Source organism: Equus caballus, chromosome 11 (assembly GCF_041296265.1).
Source record: "Equus caballus isolate H_3958 breed thoroughbred chromosome 11, TB-T2T, whole genome shotgun sequence".
Classification (NCBI taxonomy): domain Eukaryota; kingdom Metazoa; phylum Chordata; class Mammalia; order Perissodactyla; family Equidae; genus Equus; species Equus caballus.
Window position 1 is genome coordinate 44,766,142 of NC_091694.1, and position 20,894 is coordinate 44,787,035.

Genomic DNA, 20,894 nt, shown 5'->3' on the forward strand with positions numbered 1-20,894 from the left:
GGCTACGTCAAGAAAGCGCGCCGGCGGCGACCAATGACGTCACCGGCCCCTATGCGTCATCTGTGGGCGGTGTGGCGCTGTAACGTGTCACGGGTGTGTGGTGCTGATGGTCATGGCGACTCGGCGGGCTCTGCACTTCGTGTTCAAAGTGGGAAACCGCTTCCAGACGGCGCGTTTCTATCGTGATGTCCTGGGAATGAAGGTGCAGACGGGGCCGAGAGGGGCTGGCCCGCGAGGTTGGCACGGGCCGCTGAGCCACACCTGGCCGAGGGAGGGCAGAAATGGGTGTGTCGTGAATCTCAGCCAGAACCCGGGAGTCTGACCTTAGCCCTTGGGCTCCCCGTTAGCCCTGTTGGGTTTTCAGCTTTAGGAAGTGTTGCGAGTCGCTGGTTGGGTTAGACGGCCTTTGAAAGGGTGGGTTCACCCTTAGTAGTCACAGACTATGTGCCCACACACGTTCTTTCATTTAAGTTCACTCACAAATATTGAGCTCCTGCCCTGTGGAGCTTCCAGTCTAGTGGGAAAGACAGTAAACAAACAAAAGGTTATATAATACTCTTCCAATGATCAGTAACTCAGTCGCTTCTGGTTTGGAGCTTTTCGGTTTCGGTACTCAGCATATTAAGAGTTCTGCTTTTCTCAGGGCTTGTTTGAATGGGCTCTTGGATAATTTTTTGGATCTCTCTGGATGAATGCTCTGACTATCCTCTCAACAGTCCAGATCTAAGTGTGAAGTGACAACCCTTTCTCCTCTCCGATGCCCAGAAGCGGCATTTCTCCAGCCTTGAGCAGCTGTGATTCTGCAGGGGTCACCTGGGTGGCAGATGCAGGTGGAAGCCGTTGGAGGTCTCCTGATAAGCAAGGGCTTTAGAGGTGCAACAGTGCAGAAGACGTGGAGTGCAAAGGGAGTTAGCTGAATTCATCAGGCTTTTGAAAAATATCGTCTGTGTTTTGACAAATAAAAATGGCAAGTAATAGGATATATTAGAGTATATGAGGAAGCCATTTTGTGTAAACCTAATTCCGCCTGACCTTGTCTTTCCAAAAGGGCCTGACCGAGGCCGTTGAGCATGCATTGTATATCTGCTTTAGAGATTCCCTATGGCAAGAGTAAAGGCCCTTGAGATAAAGGTGCAACTTCTCTCCCCCTCCCAACGTTGGCATCTCCTTAAAGATTAAGCATCTTTCTTTAGGCTGGGAACCAATTGCAGCACTCATCTGTGACCGCCCAGCCCGAGGCAACACACCTGCCACCCCGCGGCATTCACTGAGAGAGCAGACCTATCTGCCATTTCCATCAATTGCTGTGCTGACAGAGCAGCCTATTGTAAAAGGGACATTTCAATCATATGTGAAACATACTCTTTGAGGGTATATAACCACCCTGTATACCCCCACTTCTTTGGAGTGCTCTGTTCATTTGTGGAAAGACTCTCCCGGGTTATAATCCTCAGATTTAAGCTCAGAATAAACTCACCCAAATTTTCGTTTATAGATTGGTTATGGATTATTTTCGTCAACAGTTCTGTGGTACTGTGTTGAACTTTTGTGACGGGGATGAAAACGACCCTGATATCTGTCTTCCATAAAAGCTCCTGGCCTGAGATGATGTGGGAGTGGAAATTGGATTTGTACATAGCTAGCAGTAATGGAAAGAGAAATTTGAAAGTGATAGAAAACCACAAAGCTCTCCCTTAATGTGTTTCCTCACTGACTGAAGGTTTGTTGTGAAGATTAAACGCATTATTATATGTGTAGCATTTGGCACATCGTATGTATTATGTAAGCATTAGCTACTATTACTATAAAATTACCACAGAGGGAGAGATTTAACTCTAACCTGGGTCGTCAGGAGGTAATCCGTGGAGACCTTGTGTTTGAGTTGACCTCTAAAGATAGGTAGGATTTCCACAGACCAAGATTGGGGTGGGAGGGTACTAGAAAAACTGAATAGGTGTGTTTGAGAAGCACCACTAGTTTTATATGCCTTTAGCTTAGGTTACTTAGCTGAAGTTGAGGGGATGGGATATCAGGACCAATAGGGTGGGACTGCTTCTAATAGTACCTTGAATACCATGCAAAGGAATTTGGATTTTATGCCACAGTAAGTAGAGAGATCTCTTACGTTTTAGAACAGGGCAGTGTTTTGATCAGAGCTGTGCTTTAGGGACATAATCTTATGGTGGTTTTAAGGAAGGCGATCAATAAAGATGATTTGCAATAGTCCATGAGAGAAGTGATGCGAGCTTGAACTGGAGCAGTAGCAGTGGGAATCAAAAGGGAAAATAGAAACTAGCACATTGAGAGCCTACTGTGTACTAGATTCCATGTCAACTGCTTTAATAAATTATCTATTTTCACAGCATATTAGGAGACTCAGATCCTAAGCGGTGTCCTCAGAGTTACACAACTACTAGGTGACAGCCACAATTTTAAATCAGACTTCTGCAATGCTGAAGGCCACATTTTTTTTCCTGCGTAGCGTTGCTTCCCAGTCTAAATAGATTTCACAACTTTGCTTGATGCCTGACCCTTGGTATCCAGTTGTTCTTCCTTACTTCCACTACTTCAAGCCTGAGAAAGATAGAAAGATAACTATCTTTTGTTCGATTTACCAGTAAAGCGCACAGATGATAATATCAGTGTTTTGACATGTTAATTTACGTTAAATATGCTGTGTGTGCAGTACTAGTAAAACCTTACAAGTTATTCTAATTCCCTTACCAGATTCTGCGGCATGAGGAATTTGAAGAAGGCTGCAAAGCTACCTGTAATGGGTATGACACTTGATTCTTAAAATCTTCTTTAGGCTCTGAATACCCCTGGAGAACAGAAGGCAGTTTCTCAAAAGTGACTATAAGACAGTGGAAGAAATTAAGGAGGCAATAAATTAGGCAACTTCAGGAGCACAAATAAGTATGTGCTCTGGATGAAGCAATATCTTATGAGTGTCTCTTAAGCTTAGTAGCCACAGCAAGCAGGAAAATTCCAAGGCCTGATGGGAGTTGCATGCTCATTGATGGTTATACAAAAGAATAAATTAAAGTCAGGTTGGAAAACTGTCTTTATAGGATTCTGTCACCTATTTAAAGAAAGTGTAAATGAATCTTTCCTTCAAGGAAGTGGCAAATGGACGGTCTTTGAAGCCTTTGGTGATGGGACCCACAAGCACTGTCCACAGTTGCTCTTAGCACCAGCTGAGGTCATCTCATCCTTATGGGTACTTAGAGGACTGGAAGGGACTGCCCATCTCTCTGTCCCAGTAGTTCTTTGGGGGAGGGCTGAGGCAGATTTTGTCTGTGGTCACTGAGTTCATTTACTTTCATTTTTCTAGGCCTTATGATGGCAAATGGAGTAAAACAATGGTGGGATTTGGACCTGAGGATGATCATTTTGTTGCAGAACTGACTTACAATTATGGCATCGGAGACTACAAGCTTGGCAATGACTTCTTGGTAAATATTTGGTTCTATCAGATTTATGGCTGTACCGTTTATGGAGATGACTGATGCAACTTTAGGTGTCATGACTGCAGAAGTGATGCAGTTTAGTGATTAGTTTCATGATGTTTTCTGTTTAAAAAAAAAATTCTGTCTCAGAGCTGGCTTCCGGATGAAATGTGCTCTCCCAGTATTTAGGAATCACGCTCAAGACTTAGAGACAACTTTGAGGGAGACAAGATTCCTCAAGGGGAAGACTGAACCTAGAGAGGTAGAAGGGCCACGGTCATTGGTCTGGTCCGGTCCTGATCACCATTCAGAGAAATTTTTTTTCTCTAGTGGACTGTTAGGATTGGATTGGGCATTTATAGCCAATCTTAGAGAAAAACCTGAGGAGGTTTTAAGGAGAGAGAGAAGGCATTGCAAACACTGCATTCATTCATTCATTCAAAGATTCAAGTTATGTGGTAATAATATCTACCACTTATTGAGCACTTACTGTGTGCTAGATATAATGTCACTGGGCCCAAATGCATAGCAAGATAGGAGTAACTAATTTTCACTCAGAATCTACTGAGCAAACCTACCTCGTGCCAGATGTTGTTTTGGTCATTCGATCTCACTGTTCCTGTTAACTCATGTTAAAATAATAATGATATTGAGATGGAAATTTTTATGAGGATCAAATATGTATAAAAGTGTTTTGTAAATGGAAAGGATTCTTCACATTTAACGTATTAGTATATTTGGTTTTCTCTTTCTCATTCTTCATGTCTGTAACTAATTTATTCATTTAATAGATATTTATTGTCACTTACTATATAACGTGTACCTCATTAAGTCCTGGGGGATACAATAGAAAGTGAAACACGTTCCCTGGCCTAAGGAGGTTCCTGTCTGGTTGGGGGAACAAGTAAAGAGACAACAAAGTGTGATAAGATTGGGATAAGAACAGGGGAGTGTGGGACTACATAGGAGGAATTCCTAGCCTGTTGTCAGAGAGGTGAGAATTGGGGGAAAGATTCCTGAAAGTGACATCTGAGCCAGGTGAGTGGGGTTGGAGTGGGAGGGTGAGATGAGCGTCCTCAGCATGTGCACAGGCCTGGAGGTGAGACAGACCATGGTACTCGGAGACCTGGGAGTAGAGCAGTCTGGTTGGAGCTTCGTGTGTGAAGAAGGGAGGGGGTAGAGCTGAGGCTGAAGAAGTAAGCTGGGGCCACATCATATTAGGACAGTTTAGACTTCATTCCACGAGCAGAGTGAAGCCATTTTTAAGCAAGGAAATGACATAGTATTTGTGATGTGCAAGAATCCACCTGGCTAGAGCTGGGGTTGGAAGTGAGCAAGACTGGAAGTGAGGGAACTAGCTGGAAGGACAATACAGTGAGTGACTAGCAGCTCCTTAACTAACATGGTAGGAGTGGGAGATGGAGAGAAGGGGATGGATCTGAGAGATGTTTAGGAGGTAGAGTTGATAGGATTTGGTGATTGAGTATATTTGAGAGTTTCTTTGTGTTTCTTCCTACCTTTCTTTTCTTTACTCTTCAAATTTAAATCAGGGAGAGAAAGACGAGCAAAATCATCTTGGTGCCACAACATTTAACCAGCTCAAGTCAAATGTCGGTTAGTGGGACTGCAGGTGCTAGAGGTCATGAGAGTGGAGGAGAACAGCGTGGCTGCTCCACTGTGGGTCTTCCCGAGAGACTTGGGTAGTAAAGTGTCCCTGATGAAAGGTACCTTCTGTGCTATTTGGTTTGTGGAACAAAAAGAAAAACAGGTTAAGTGGAGCTCCCATATCCATAAACAACTCCTACACATTAAAAAGAAGAGGATGAACAACTTAATTTTTTAAAAAGGTGAAACTATCAACGGACAGTTCACAGAAAAGAAATTAGAAATGTCTCTTAAACATTGAAAAAGATATTCAGCTTCCAAGCTGCCGTTTGTCACCTATCAGATTGGCAGAAATCAAAGTGATAACACACTGTTTTAGGAAGGATTTCGAATACTGGCACTTTCATACATTACTAATAAGTGTGTAAGTTGGTACACCCTCAGTTTGGCATTATCAAAGTAATTAATGCGTTTACCCTTTGACCTTGGAGTTTCACTTTTAGAAATTTAGTTTACATATATGTTAACAAATATGTGAAATGACTTATGTATTAAATCATTTATTACAGTATTTCTCATGCAATAAGTATTTACTGAGCGCCTACTGTGTGCCAGGCACTGTTCCTGGAACCCCGGAATCACCAGTGAACAAAACAGACAAAAATCTATGCCTGGTGGGAGGGGGTCCAGGACCTGACAGACAATAAATAGAATAAATAAATCAGTCATATAATATGTTATTTTAAAGGTGATCATTGTTCTCGGGAAAGAATAGAGCAGAGTACGGGGGGGTTGGGAGTATGGAGCAGATGACTAGTTTTAATTTGAAGTAGGGTGTTGAGGTTGGTAGGTGACAGTGAGGAGGTGGTATTTGAGCAAAGGCTTGAAGGAGATAAGGGATTAGCTGTGTGGATGTCTTGGGGAAGAGTTTTCCAGGTAAAGAGACTAGCCTGTGCCAAAGCCCTCAGACAGCACCTGGCATGTTCAAGAAAGTGCAAGCGGGGCAGTCGGCTGGAATAGAGAGAGCGAGGGGAAAGTGGGAAGAGATGCCATCAGAAATGGCATGGGGCCAGATTGTGTTGGGCCTTTTAGGCCATTATAAGCCATCTCTGAGTGAAGTGAAGAGCCCTGGAGGTTTTTAAGCAGAGGGAAAACAACATGGGGTTGCTGTCTTGAGAAGAGACTGTAGGATGTGTTTTGGAAAGTTTATTCTGGCTGCAGTGTGGATGATGGATTGACAAGACTGGAGGCGGAAAGAAGCTCTTACGATAATCCCGGCTAGCAATGAGGCTGGCCTTATCAGAAGGCATAAGTGAACATTTTTGGATATTTTGATTAAATTTAAAGAAAGACCGCATTGATAGTTGGTTTAAATTTTTTTGTTTAAAAAGCAAAAATAAAAACAAAACTTCTTTTTCTTCTTCTTTTTTTTGGCTGAGGAAGATTTGCCCTGAGCTAACATCCATGCCAATCTTGCTCTATTTTTTATTATTTTGGCTGCTAGCACTGCAGGGCTGCTAACAGAGTGGTGTAGGTTGGCACCCAGGAACCGAACTTGGGCCACCGAAGCAGATAGCACTGAACTTAACCACTAGGCCACTGGGGCTGGCCCCAAAACATCTTAAATAGGTAGCTGGTGAGCCAAAGTTAAGATCAATATTTCTCTGACTAGATCTTTAAAATTAGGAGAGGGGCTGGCCCAGTGGCGCAGCGGTTAAGTGTGCATGTTCTGCTTTGGCAGTCCGGGGTTCGCCGATTCGGATCCCGGGTGCAGACATGGCACTGCTCGGCAGGCCATGCTGTGGCAGGCGTCCCACATATAAAGTAGAGGAAGATGGGCCCGGATGTTAGCTCAGAGCCAGTCTTCCTCAGCAAAAAAGAGGAGGATTGACAGATGTTAGCTCAGGGCTAGTCTTCCTCAAAAAAGAAAAATAAAAAATAAAAAAATAAATAAAATAAAATTAGGAGAGATTATGTTTGGTATTAAATGGATCAAACTTCTCTGGCGTTTGAATTTTTGTTCTACAATTCACGAAGTTGGAATCTTCGTAGGAGAAAAATACCCAAAACCTGCTTCTAAATAACTAGAAGAAAATTTTGAATGTCAGTGAAATCTTCAGTGATTTGACACAAAGGCAATGGGGTTTTGCTTCATTATATTGTTCTTTAAAAGGTCTGTTGTGATTATACACTTGAGTGATCTTGTTGTTTGTCATAGGGTATCACACTCGCTTCTAGCCAGGCTGTCAGCAATGCCAGGAAGCTGGAGTGGCCACTCAGTGAAGTTGCAGAAGGTGTTTTTGAAACTGAAGCCCCAGGAGGATATAAGTTCTATTTGCAGAATCGCAGTCCACCTCAGTCAGGTAATTATACCGGGGCTAATAAGAGCCCTCTGTGTAAAGGCATCTTTGATGGAAGAGGAGAGAGAGAGCTAGGTTTCTTTCTCCTGGAGAGTCTTCTATATTGACTTGACATATCTTTCCCATGCCAGTGTTCTCTGAGAAATTATATTGTCATATTAGAACTTGAGTGCATAACCATAGAGGATCTAGACTGGTTCCGTCCTACCAGTAATGTATCTATTTAAGATACTTTCAGTTGCGAGTAACAGAAAACCCAACTTAGACTAGCTTGAACAATAAAAATCTTTTTAGCTCACAGAGCAGGCGTTCTGTAGGTAGGAAAGATGTCAGGGTTAGTTGATTCAGCAGCTCAGCAGTGGCATCAAGGACCCGAATTTTCTCTCTCTCTCCATTCTCTTGTTCGCAGGGGTCTATTCCTCCTAGAGGTTGTAGGCTGTAGGATGGCTGCCAGTAGCAGTTGGGGCTACATGCCTCCATACTGTCTTCTGGCAGGGGAGGGAGAGACTGACTTCCTGTTGCTCTTTTTTAAGAGCAGAGCAAAACTTTCCTAGAATCTTCCAGTAAACTTCCTGGTCAGATTTGATTCACAGCCTGCTTCTGAACCAATCACTGGCAGGAGAAATAGGATTATTCTTAGACCAGTTAGTCATTTCCCTCCAGCTGAAGTCAGTTTCCCACACTTTAACGCTGGTACTCGGGGAGCGAGGTGGAATGCAAGTGAGGAGCCCACCACACTGACTGCCGTAGGAGCAGAAAGAAACTTCGCATGACATGTTTTGTTTACTGCAGAGGGACCCTCATCATGCACGTATTTAATTCCTGCAAATTCTGCTACCTGCTCTGCCAAAGAAAAGCAAAAGGAAAGAACAAATACTGGTGAAGAGCAAGGGCAATTCTGCGTGCCATTGCCCCTAAGTGAACCTGAGATGGAAGACATGCATTCCTTTTCCTCCCCTGGTCTGCCTCAAGTCCCAAATGCCCCTCACACTGAGTTTGATTGTATGAATGCTGCTTGCTTTTCATCTGGAGCTCAGCAAAAGAAACAGTGATTGGTTCCTGGCGCTTTGGGACTTACTGAGAGATGGTATTTCTGTACTTCTCTGGTGACTTAAGGGATTTTTATGATTATTTTTATTGATAGGTGACCATTGCTTTATAGGCTAACTTTAAAACTTAGCTCCTGCCGCTATTTGCACAGTAATTTTTTCCCTAGTCTTAATGATGTTTCCGTGCATAAAATAATGGAGAGCCCCACAGTCCTAAGATGTTTTTGTCCTTTGACATGATAATACGTTTGGGGCATTCCTTTCCGATTGGTAGTAGAGTCACATCTATCAGTCCAGCTGGTGTCCATCCTTCTTTTGAATCACTCACTTCTGGGTAGTTTCAGCCACTTGTCACCATTCCTACCCGTGCATCCCTTCAGGGTCCGAGTCATCTGGAATTTGTTGATTTATCGGTGAATAGGATAAACAAAAACAGTCTGCCAGGCAGAGTCACCTACGAGAAACACTTTGCCTTAGTCATGGTATTGCTCTTCTGGCAAACGGGACTAGTAAACTGAAGAAAATGTATTGAATTTGTCATAGTCAGATGGGGATTTGGAACATCTCTTCAGAAAGTCACTTTACAATATGAAGTTTCCAATAATGTTAAGTGTTTTAATATAACTTTTTCCTTTTTACTAAAAAGAGTGTTTTTTTAAAGAGAATCTTTTTTTTTTTAAGTATGCTTTTCGGTGAGGAAGATTGGCCTTGAGCTACCATCTGTTGCCAATCTTCCTCTTTTTTGTTTTTTCTCCCTAAATCCCTAGTACATAGTTGCATATCCTAGTTGTAAGTCCTGATTCTTCTGTGTGGGTATGGCTTAATGAGCGGTGCACTTGGGATCTGAAACAGTGAGCCCTGGGCCACCGAAGTGGAGCGTACGAAAATAAGTACTACACCACCAGGCCAGCACAGAAGAAGAGATTTTTTTCCTAGACAAACAGATAAGCAAATAAAAAAGAAGAAGAAGAAAACAGTATGTATATATCCAGAAATAACCACTGTTAATATTTTAGAGTATATCTTTCCAATTCTTTATCAAAAGAAATAAATATAGAATTAAACATACATTTTTCTTTTAGATTCCTTTGTAGGGATTCCATCGTATTACATTGTAGGAAGATAAACAATTCTCTCCTGTTGGAGATATGTGTTGCCTCTGGTGTTTCGTCGTTATGAGAGACACTGTGATGAATGCCTTTGTGACGAAAGCCCTTCATATATCCACAGTTACTCCTTTAATTACTGAAAATGGGATTGCTCTTTCAATAGCAGCGTGCGTTTTTTAGGTTTTTGATAACATTCTGTCAGATTGTTGCCCAGAAATGTACTAATTTACACTCTACCACTATTAATGTGATAGTGATTTTTCACGCTGTACTATCAGTTAACACTGCAGATGTTTTAAATTATTTGCCAATTAGATAGCAAAATGTTTTATTTGAATTCTAATTTCTTTGATTATTTGTGAGTGTGCGTATTTTTTCCTGTGTTCATCGACCATTCCAATTCCTTCTTTTGTGAATCACTGCTTTGTGCCTTTTGCCTATTTTTCTAGGATGTTTATCTTTTTCCTATTGATGTTTGAAAGTGATTTAAATATTAAGGATTTTTTGTCATGTATGTTGCAAAAAATGTTTCCTACTTTGTTGTTTACCCTTTAATTTTGATTGTAATTCTTTTTTTGGTGTTTGTTTTCTAAGAGTTTTTCATTTCATGTAATTAACTTAGCAAATTTTTTCCTTCATAGTTTTTCTATCTTCAGTGTCAGATTTTTTTTTTCTTTTCTTTGAGGAAGCTTAGCCCTGAGCTAACTACTGCCAATCCTCCTCTTTTTTGCTGAGGAATATTGGCCCTGAGCTAACATCCGTGCCCATCTTCCTCTACTTTATACGTGGGACGCCTGCCACAGCATGGCTTGCCAAGCGGTGCCATGTCTGCACCCGGGATCCGAACCAGCAAACCCCAGGCCTCTGAGAAGCGGAAAGTGCGCACTTAACCGCTGCGCCACCGGGCTGGCCCCTTCAGTGTCAGATTTTTAAAAAATCTTTCTTCACCCCAAAATTGTGTAAATAATCACCTGTTTATAGTATTTTCATAGTTTCATTCTATAAACTTAATCCTTTAACCAACCCATCAGCAATATGTTTTGCCATTGAGTTTAAAGGTGTGCCCTTTCGTACTGACTTAAAAATCTCTTTCTTATTATAAACTAAATTCTTATATATACTTGAGCCTGTTTTGGTCTTTCTGTTCTATTCCATTGCGTTGACTTGTCTATTCCTGCTGTTTTATTATCCTAAAGATCCTGTATTAAAAGTAACTCTGGCAGTGTCTGATCTTCAGAAGTCCTTGAACTACTGGTCTAATCTACTGGGAATGAAAATTTATGAAAAAGATGAAGAGAAACAAAAGGCTTTGCTGGGCTATGCTGATAACCAGGTGAGTGATCTTGGAGAGAAATAGTCTGTTACTTTGAGTTTGGCTTAAAAATGAGATGAATATGAAGGTTATTTCCATAGTTTGTTCACAGCAATTCAATATTTATACAGATAAACAGAAAGAAGAAAATAAAAAATGCTGACAACCTCACCACTCAGATATTACCTTCGTTTATATTTGGTGTTATATCCTTTCAGAAGTGGAATTGCTGAGTGAGAAGAGATGTTGACAAGATTTAATGCTGTAATGATAATAATTTCATCATTTTTTTAAAAAAAGTAACATAGCATTTGAGCATAATTTAGTCCTTGCACTTTAACCCAGCAGATCTGCTCCTACTTATCATACATGTGCACAGAGAAGTGGGTACAAGGTTGTCTGTTGCAGCAGTGTTTGTAGTAACAAAATATAAGAAATAACCTAAACGTTCTGTGGGTTAGAGGAGTAGTTCAGTAGTTTATGGTTCCTCCGTAGAATGGATTACCATGGAGCTATCAGAAAGAATGAGGCAAGTCTTTATCTGCTGATACGGTAACATTAATTAGAGAAAAACAAGGGATAGAATAATGTGTAAACTATGCTACCATTTGTGTGGGGAAAAAAGATCAATGCGTGCTGTGTTTCTGGAAGGATCCACAGGAAACTGCTGACTGGTCGCCTCTGAGGTGAGAGTGGGAGGGAGACTTGGTTTTTACTTTACTCCTGTAGTACTGTTTGAATTTGTTTACCGAATATCGTCTTCCCTGCCTTATTTCTTTTCAGTGTAGGCTGGAGCTCCAGGCCATCCAGGGTGCAGTTGATCATGCAGCAGCTTTTGGAAGAATTGCCTTTTCTTGCCCCCAAAAAGAGGTACTGTTTGGTACCAGATCTTCGGGTTAAGCTGTGTCTGGCTAGTGCAACCAGCTGAGAACTTTGGCCTTCCCTTGTTTAGGTTCATTCTGATTATGGTGCTGGTATCAAGTTCAACGGTTGTCTCAAGAGCAGCCGAGATAATGAAATCAAACAAGTGGCGCCTGGGTTCTTTCTGGCTGATCTAATACTCCTCTAGGGCTGATGGGGAGGGGACTACGGTGTCAGAGTGCTTACTCTGCCTTTTTGTTTTCCTCAAGTTGCCGGACTTAGAAGACTTGATGAAAAGGGAGAACCAAAAGATCCTGACTCCCCTGGTGAGTCTGGATACCCCAGGGAAAGCCACGGTTCAAGTGGTCATCCTGGCTGACCCTGTAAGTATTACTCAGGAACGGGACAGGCTGCAACCACAGGTCCCTTCTGAGGTGTCTTTTTGCCAAACTTCTTTTTTCTTTATTGGTGTAGGATGGACATGAAATTTGCTTTGTGGGGGATGAAGCATTTCGAGAACTTTCTAAGATGGATCCAGAGGGAAGCAAATTGTTGAATGATGTGAGTCTCCTTTCTAAATTTATATCACCATGGGCCCAAGGGGGATTGCATTAAGTGTGTATGGAGAAGGGTCCAGTTCTTACTATTAGAACGATGTTCTTGTGCTGTCAAGGTGACTTGTAAGCCAAGGACTTGTGTCTTCATTGCCTCTTGTGTCTTCCGTATGACTCTTACCTGGGTGCAGCATATGTGCCTTCCCACTACCTCAGGCTGCCTTGGGGAGCCACTCCTGCTGTATACATCCCTGTTCTGCTCAGTGAATGGAAATGCCCGCATACCATCCCTTCCCACGTCCTTAGCTCTTTTCGTCATCTCTTTTCCATTCTACAGCACCATTCTCTTCCTTTCTAGTGAATTGTTCTCAGCATACAAACAAGCTCCAGTGTCTCCTATCTTTTAAAAATCTTCTATTTACCCCATATCCCTTCTCTAGATTTCTTTTAAAAATCTGCCTACACACTGTTTCTACTTCTTACCTCCCATTCACACTTCAGTCTATTCTGCACTGGCTCCTGTCACTCAGTGAAATGCTTGTGTTGATGTCATCAGTGACCTCCATCTGCCAAATCCAGCAGTTACTTTTTCTATTCTCATCAAACTTGGTCCTTCAGCATCCAAGCAATTGTTCATTGTTGTCCCCCAGCTTCTAGCACATACCTGGTGTGTGGTAGGTACTTGGTGAATACTCTGTTGATGATTAAAGGAAAGAATCAGTCTATCCTGGTTCCATTACTTAGAGTCTCTAAACTTCAGTTTTCATATCTAAAAATTTAAGAAAATAAGATTATTCACTTCATAGGATCATTATATATTTTAAAAAAATTTTTTGTAGTTTTTTTTTTAATTTGAATTTTTTTGTATATTTTATAGAGCTTGGCAAACTGCTGACGTAATAATGAACACTCAATGTTAATTAAAGCAGGAAATGTGTAGAAAATATAGCGTTTATAAATTTTACCATAAAGAAAAATAGAATCTCAGGTAGCCTCTCAGTTGGCGATTTTGCTAGACTGTTTCCTTCTCACTCTACATCTCACTCACCAGCTTCCTCCTCTTTGGAGCTCTCTTCTCCTTTGGTGGTAGAGATTGTGCCATCTTCCTATTTCTCTGTCAGCGTCTTCTCCGTCACAGGCATCTCTTTCTGTGTCTGATCCCACAGTGATCTTACCCACGGTCCCACTTTGGCTGCCTCTCCTTCTTGTTCTGCATTCTGTCTCTTCTCTAAGTAGAAGTTAGCTACTGCTCAGGTTACCTCTGCTTTGAGCTTCACCATCATCCGTTCTCTGACTTGCTAATTTCTAGTTGCTACTCCTCCCTAAGCTCCAAATAAGTATGTTTTGTTGTTACTGAGGTAAAATACACATTGAATTTAAATGTACAGAAACTTAGTATTAAATTTGGTGAGTTTTGACAGTTATATATATTCATACAATCACTACTCAGAATAAAGAGCATTTTCATCATTGTAGAAAGTTCTCTCATGTCCATTTCCAGTTAGTTCCCACTCCCACCTTTCAGGCAACTACTATTCTGATTTCTGACACATTAGTTTTGTCTGTCCTTGGACTTCATATAAATGTAATCATTCAGAAGGTATTCTTCTGTGCCTGCTTCTTTCACTCAACATTTCTGAGATTCCTCCATGTAATTGCACATATCAGAGTTTATTCTTTTTTTACTGCTGAGTGGTATTCAATTTTATGAATATAATAATTTGCTTATGCATTCTTCCAATAGTGGATATTTGAATTATTTCCAGATTTTTATCTTTTATAAAGAAAACTGCTATGAACATTCTTGTGTAAATCTTCTTATAGACATATGTTTCGTTTCTCTTGGGTAACTGCCTAGGAGTGGAATTGTCTTGACTTTATAAGAAACAGCCAAACAGTTGTCCAAAGTGATTGAACCATTTTACACTCCTGTTAGCCATGTATGTTTATGAGAGATCCAGCTTCTCTACATCCTCACCAACATTTGTGTTTCTTTGGGGTTTTGTTTTAGCTGTTCTAGTACATATAAAATGGTTTCTCATTATGGTTTTAATTTTGCATTTCCCTGATGACTAACAATGTTGAGTACCTTTTCATATGCTTATTGGCCATTTGTATATCTTCCTTTGTGAATTCTATGTTCAAGTCTTTTGTCCATTTCTTTCCATAATAGATTTTATTTTTAATACTTCATGATTAGAAATTTCAGATATATGGGGCTGGCCCAGTGGTGTGGCAGTAAAGTTCACGCACTCCACTTTGGTGGCCCAGGGTTCACTGGTTTGGATCCCAGGTGTGGACCTACACACTGCTTATGAAGCCATGCTGTGGCAGGCATCCCACATATAAAACAGAGGAAGATGGGCACGGATGTTAGCTCAGGGCCAGTCTTCCTCAGCAAAAAGAGGAGGATTGGCAGAAGTTAGCTCAGGGCTAATCTTCCTAAAAAAATAATTTAAAACTTTTTTTAAATTTAAAAAAATAAAAATTTCAGATATACACAGGAGAGTACAACAAATTCCTATGTGACTGACACCAATCAACTCTGTGCCATAATTTTTCATCATTACTTCCCACTCCACTTTCTTTTATGCTGGAGAATTCTAAGGCAAATCTCAGGTACCATGTAATTTCAACCCTAGATATTTAACCATTCTAATCTATTCTCTAATCTCTTGAATACTTGCTTATTTCTCAAGGCCCATTCAAATCCATTTTTTAAAAATTTGATTATTTATCTTTTTTTTGGTTGATTTGTTGGAGTCCTGGATGTGAGTCATTTGTTGGATATCTGCAAATGCAAGTACTTTTCCCAGTCTGTGGCTTGCTTCTTTATTTTTTTTAATAGAGTCTTTGGAAGAGCAGAAATTTTTTTTTAAGTCCAGTCTATCAACTTTTTCTTTTATGTTTAGTGCTTTTTGTGTTCAGACTAGTGTTGTGGCCAGTGAGACCTCTTCACCTGGCTAAACCATGGACATTTCAATCTCAGGATGTCTATAAGTTATCTTACCTCAGATCCATTCTTTTAATAATATAAAGATAAAAGTTACTATTTACTAAGCATCTCCTATATTGACACGTTCTTAAGTGCTTCATATATATTCTCTAATTCTTACCACAATGTGCAAGATTGATAGCATTCTCTTTTCACATGAGAAAACTGAAGCTCGAAAAGATTAAGTCACCCAGCATTAGACACTCAGTAGGTGGCAGGGCAAGGGCTTGACCGGGGAGGCCTTTCAGGCTTCACAACCGTTTTTCCTCCTCTGTACTCTGCTCCCTCCCCTGAACAGCGCTGTATTTCTGTTATCCCAGCTGTTTAAGCTAGAATCCTTAGAGCCAGTTTTTTTTTTAACATTTAATATGCATTTTATTTTAGAATAGCGATAGATTTACAGACAGACTCATTTTTGAATATTGTTTCTCCTCACCCCTATATTCTATTAGCTGTTAGTCACCAGGAGCTGTGAGTTCCCCCTCTGAAACCTTGTCATCTACTTCCCTTTTGCAAGGGCCCTCATTCTCACCTGTAGCACTGCAGAAGCATCCTCCCACCTTCCAGTCAGTCCCCGCTGTCAGCATCAGCTTTCTAGAGCCTAAGTCCACACGGTCCTTTTAAAGCTGGTTAACCTGCTAGCTCTCTATTGCCTCCAAGATACGTTCCAGACTCTTTGACAGAGCGTGTGACATGTCTGCCCCTTCCCTACTCTGGTCTTCTGTGCAGCTCTCCTCCCTGACTCACCCCCGTTCTAGTCCCAGTGAACTGTTTATATGGACCAAGATATAGATCTTCCTGCCTCCACCAGAGGGGTGTTTGTTCTCTTATTCCACTCATCCTTCAAAACTCACAAGCTTTTTTGAGTTCTCCACAGGAGAGTTTGTTATTTCTCCCCACTTTTTATGGCCCCTGAAAGACAGAAACTTCTGCATCTTTGTGGGTCTGGTTTTTTTTGTTTTTTTGCATAACTTTGATTTTTTTTCAGTACTTTTTATTTTCATCAAAATAAAAAATCAAATAGTACTAAGATTTTATGTAAACGCAATGTGGTGATGTCCTGCCCCATCTCTGAGTCCTGCTGCTCAGGGAAGCCACTTCAGCTTCACTCTTTCTAAATAAAAAATACATGGGTTTCTGTTTCTTCCTTCTCTGTTGCAGACAACACCTTTTGACTTCCTGTTAAGGTAGATGAGTGTTTTTACACTGTTTCTCCACCCAGTTAGTTACTCTTTCCTTTGGTCTTGATATTACTTTGTTCGTGATTCTACTGTAGCAAATGCTTCAAGACACACACACACAGATACATACTCCCTCATGCAAAATAGTTGTTTCCTTGTCTGAATCCTCAGCTATTCTGTATGCTCCTCAAAGCCTCAGACTGTGTCTCTGCTGCCACACCCGAACCCAGCATAATACCTAGCTCAAAATGAAAACTGGCATTTTTAAAGGTATTTCTGGGGCCAGCCTGGTGGTACAGCAGTTAAGTGCGCACGTTCCACTTCGGTGGCCTGGGGTTCACCGGTTTGGATCCCGGGTTCGGACATGGCGCCGCTTGGCAAGCCATGCTGTGGTAGGCGTCCTACATATAAAGTAGAGGAAGATGGGCACAGATCTTAGCTCAGGGCCAGTCTTCCTCAGCAAAGAGGAGGATTGGCAGCAGATGTTAGCTCGGGGCTAATCTTGCTGTGGTAGGCATCCCACATACAAAGTAGAGGAAGATGGGCATGGATGTTAGCTCAGGGCCAGTCTTCCTCAGCAAAAAGAGGAGGATTGGCAGCAGATGTTAGCTTGGGACTAATCTTCCTAAAAAAAAAATAAATAAATAAAGGTATTTCTGTACTTGCTTTTTGTAAATGAATGTATTTCCTTACCAAACAGCTAGTTGGCATATGCTTGGTTGTATTGGACAGGAAGTTTTAAGAGATGTAGGTTCTAAGCCTAGTCCCCTCTGCCAGCCCCACTTCCTGGTCTCAACCTCATGGAATAATAGGATGAGAGGACTCTGGTGGAACCAAAACATGTTGTTATTAACAAGGCTTCCTTTTTAATTTAAAACTAACCAACATCAGTGGAATGGTGTGGGAGGAGGCAGGCTTGATAGCTAAAACGCCAAGATAGTTTTTCATATTTGGTCTCCTTTTTAGACTAAGTCTCATGAGCACTAAAGGTTCTTGAGAGCCTGCCCGGACGCTAAGAGTGACAGCACTGTCTGTTCTACCAAAGACCCCACAGCCTGGGGTACTCGGTCCTTGCTCTCTAGTCAGTCGGCCAGCCAGACTTCCTGGCTGCAGGCTCTGCCCTTTACTCTGCAAAGTGAGGATTCACACGCAGTTGCTCAGTACTCATCAGCATCCTCTGTCAAATTAAACGTAATACTCTACACTGAAGGAATACTTTTTCCTTGTGAATTTCTTGCTGCAGACAGTGCAGTGAGGTATGAAGTGGACTGCACGTTTTGTTTTATGGACTTAGAATAAATACATATTCCATTTCTGTTTTCATAGGCAATGGCAGCAGATAAAAGTGATGAATGGTTTGCTAAACGAAATAAACCAAAGGCTTCAGGTTAACAGAAGACATCATGTGGAACAAGCATTTATCGTTCCTGTCTAGCACCTGTGAGGCCTGGTGTGTCCATCATGATAAATGCTCTCACAACCTGGTTGTTTCTGTACAGACAAGGAGATTGGGCTGGTGAAGATTTATGTATTTTAATCTTCGAAAGCTCTGATACATTTTAGATATAAAATCCTATTATCAGTCCGCTTAGAGGCGAACTCTTGCTATAATCTGCATTGTCATTGGAATGGCGCATTCTGTGTGTAACCTAATTTATTAGATTAGTAATAAATTATTTTCCAGCCTGGGGCAGCTATGGGGTATGTTACCTTTGGTCGGGGATGAAGGGGGTTTTGATAAGCATGTAAATTTTATGAGAACTATTCAAATGAATCCTAACCAGTTGCGTACAGCAGGAATACTTCCAGCACCCAATGACAGTGTGCTGTTCTAATGAAGTGCAGGCCTTGACATTTAAAAATCTTTAAAGAAATTTTGTTCCTCCAACCAAAAGATTTGGTTGACACCCCCACATTCCTTGCTTTAAAATTTTGCGTAGCCAGGGAAAACAGCCGGAAGGGTCTAATGTATTGTGTTGCTACATGCCTGGCTCTCTGCTAATTTCTTTATATATAAATTTTTTTAATCCTTACAAGAAGAGAACCTGTTAGACTTCTTTAAAATGGATTAAATGATTTCTTCAGCCTGAAAACAGTGTTTTCCTATGGTTTTCTATTTGGTTCTACAGAACAAATATATTTTAATCACTGGAAGCAGAATTATATTGGGCATACTTATTAAATGTTTTTTGAAAGTATACTTCTGAAATCAAGCTGTCACACTAGCCTGCAGACTCATTATTTAAAGTGGTGGCCAGGTTCCAATTTTAGGGAAGACACTGAGGGGACTGGAAAGGATTGACTCAGAGGATACCAGTTCCAGAATAGCACATATGAAATTACTTGTAAATCATAGCCTCTGCTTTCTCCCTTGCTGGCAGTGGCAGTGGGGGGGTTGGGGTATGGAAATTTCAGGGTGAGTTTCAGCTCACCTTCTTATAGGGTGATCTTACCTTCACTGAGAAAAAAATATCCTTTTCCAGCTCTACAGCACTTTTCATTCGACTTAAATTCTCTTAGGGAAGCAATCATGAGTTTGAAAGCAAACCAAGTTATACGTGTTCTTTCTCTAGACGGTTCACTTTTTTCCTATACATGGGGAAATTGTATGAATTTTGAATGCTCAAACTTCTGTGTCTCTTTAGACTATGACTTGTTAATTCTCAGATTTTCTATTAGATTATTTAAGTAACTCTTGATGTTTATCTCTAGTAATACTGTTATCATGAAAATGAACTATCCTTTCCCCAGTGTATTAGGCTGCTGCGCTCTGCTCTTCTAAGTGTGTTATAATAAAATAAGTGGTTTATGTAAGTACTGAATGACTAGACACACACTCCATTCCTTTTTATCTGCTTATCTTATATTTTAACGTACCAAAATGTTTTTCTCTTAAAGGTACAGCTGTGTATGGTCTAAGTTAATGTGGTTTATCTACCTGGGACAGTATGGCTTCATGATAGCAGCCCCTTTTTATTTATCTCACTGCCTGTCATTTTTCCTTTGTTGCAATCTTTAGTGTTTAATTCATCCTAAAACCATTTAGTGTACAACTTTGGCCTTTTTGATAATCCAAAAATTTATCTCTGCACAGTGCAGCTAGTAATTTTAACCCAAAAGTTATGATTACTTCCCCATCTTTGGGGATGGTATGATCAACTAGAAAACAAGGATGTAAGAAAGATGGTTTTCCCAAGCTGGTGTTTTTAAACAGATGAAGTCGGAAAGTTTTTCAGTTTCTCCAGAGTAGTGTTTTCAGAGTAGTCATTTTGTCTTTTGACTTGTGGAGTCCTAGCATAGTAAGTTTAAGTTCATATATCCCTTGGGTTTAAATCCAGAGAGATTTAGGATGGCTGTATCGCAAGAGTTCTCCCGCCTGGAGAGTTGTATGAAATCCATATTTGCCTGACCTCTTGGTGGAATTAGCAAAGCCATGAATATTCAGTGCTCCTTTATGTGACTTTTGCCCATCTCGTTTGTCAGACAGCGCCATTGTGGTTTAGCAGAGATTCCAGGAAGGCTCCAACTTTTCTCCACTGAAATTTATGGTAAGAATTAATGGGAAATTTTAGTTTGGTCTAAGATTTCTTATGTTTACCCTTGGGAAATTTATAGGAAATTTACTTTGGCCTTGTGATCAGTAAAGAAGTGCCCTTGCCTCAGACTCTTCATAAGGTAGGAGAGTCTATGGTTCAAAAATCAAAACAGCATAAAAAGGTAGACATTGAAAAGTCTGGCTCCTGCGCATCCCCATCAGCTCCACTCCCCCGCCTCCTACTTATTAAGCATACAAATATATATTTTTTTATTCTCTTCCTTTTTCCCACCAAATAGAATACACTGTGTACACTATACCTGCTTTTTTTTTTTTTTAATGTATCTTACAGTTGCTTTCTGCAGTTCTAATTATGGTACACTTTTACTTTATCAGGTTTTATAATGATTTACAGAATGGTATGGCTATGCCTACAGCTCCTAAACTGACGCCACATTTTGGAGCAAGATGTTCCATTATTACTTTTACTATTAATTCACATTTAATATAAATCATAGTCCTAAAAGCTTCAAAATTTGTTCATAATATCCTCCAAAAAAGAGAGAACAGCACAATTATTGTGCAGTGTGGCTCATGCCCAGCTTATAGTTATAGGGAATACGTTTGTCATCACTGCTGTCCTGGGTATACTTCACATTCTCAAGGAATGTACTTGGTTTATAGCAGCTTCCGGCAAACTGGTGAACAGAAGATCCTGAAGAGATCTGGTGAGATTTGGTTTCTTCGTCCTCTGAAGTCTTTGTGGTTTTTGCTTCTATTGTTTAATGGTCTTTATGAACTGGAGCTGCCTGATGTCTATGAAAATAGTTTTTAATTGAGGAAAAGTATTGGGGAATTCCATGCCCCAGCAGAGCTTTTTCCCT

General features: G+C 40.8%; 1 protein-coding gene across 1 annotated transcript; it reads left to right on the forward strand.

Annotated features, from left to right (window-relative positions):
* The first annotated feature begins 11 nt into the window (after positions 1–11).
* GLOD4 (glyoxalase domain containing 4) lies at positions 12–19,297 on the forward strand. Its single transcript, XM_001504263.6, has 9 exons — positions 12–202; positions 2,728–2,777; positions 3,335–3,455; positions 7,273–7,417; positions 10,769–10,905; positions 11,668–11,754; positions 12,015–12,128; positions 12,220–12,306; positions 17,802–19,297. The coding sequence occupies exons 1-9, from the start codon at positions 107–109 to the stop codon at positions 17,865–17,867; spliced, it is 903 nt and encodes a 300-aa protein (XP_001504313.2). The 5' UTR covers positions 12–106; the 3' UTR covers positions 17,868–19,297.
* The last annotated feature ends 1,597 nt before the right edge of the window (positions 19,298–20,894 follow it).

What these genes read in the sequence shown, in the direction of transcription:
- GLOD4 (XM_001504263.6), top strand. Translation starts at nt 107, where the DNA reads ATGGTCATGGCGACTCGGCGGGCTCTGCACTTCGTGTTCAAAGTGGGA. An exon ending in TCGCAGTCCACCTCAGTCAG is followed by an intron (nt 7,418 to 10,768) that starts GTAATTATACCG and finishes ATTATCCTAAAG; the next exon opens with ATCCTGTATTAAAAGTAACT. An exon ending in TGGGCTATGCTGATAACCAG is followed by an intron (nt 10,906 to 11,667) that starts GTGAGTGATCTT and finishes ATTTCTTTTCAG; the next exon opens with TGTAGGCTGGAGCTCCAGGC.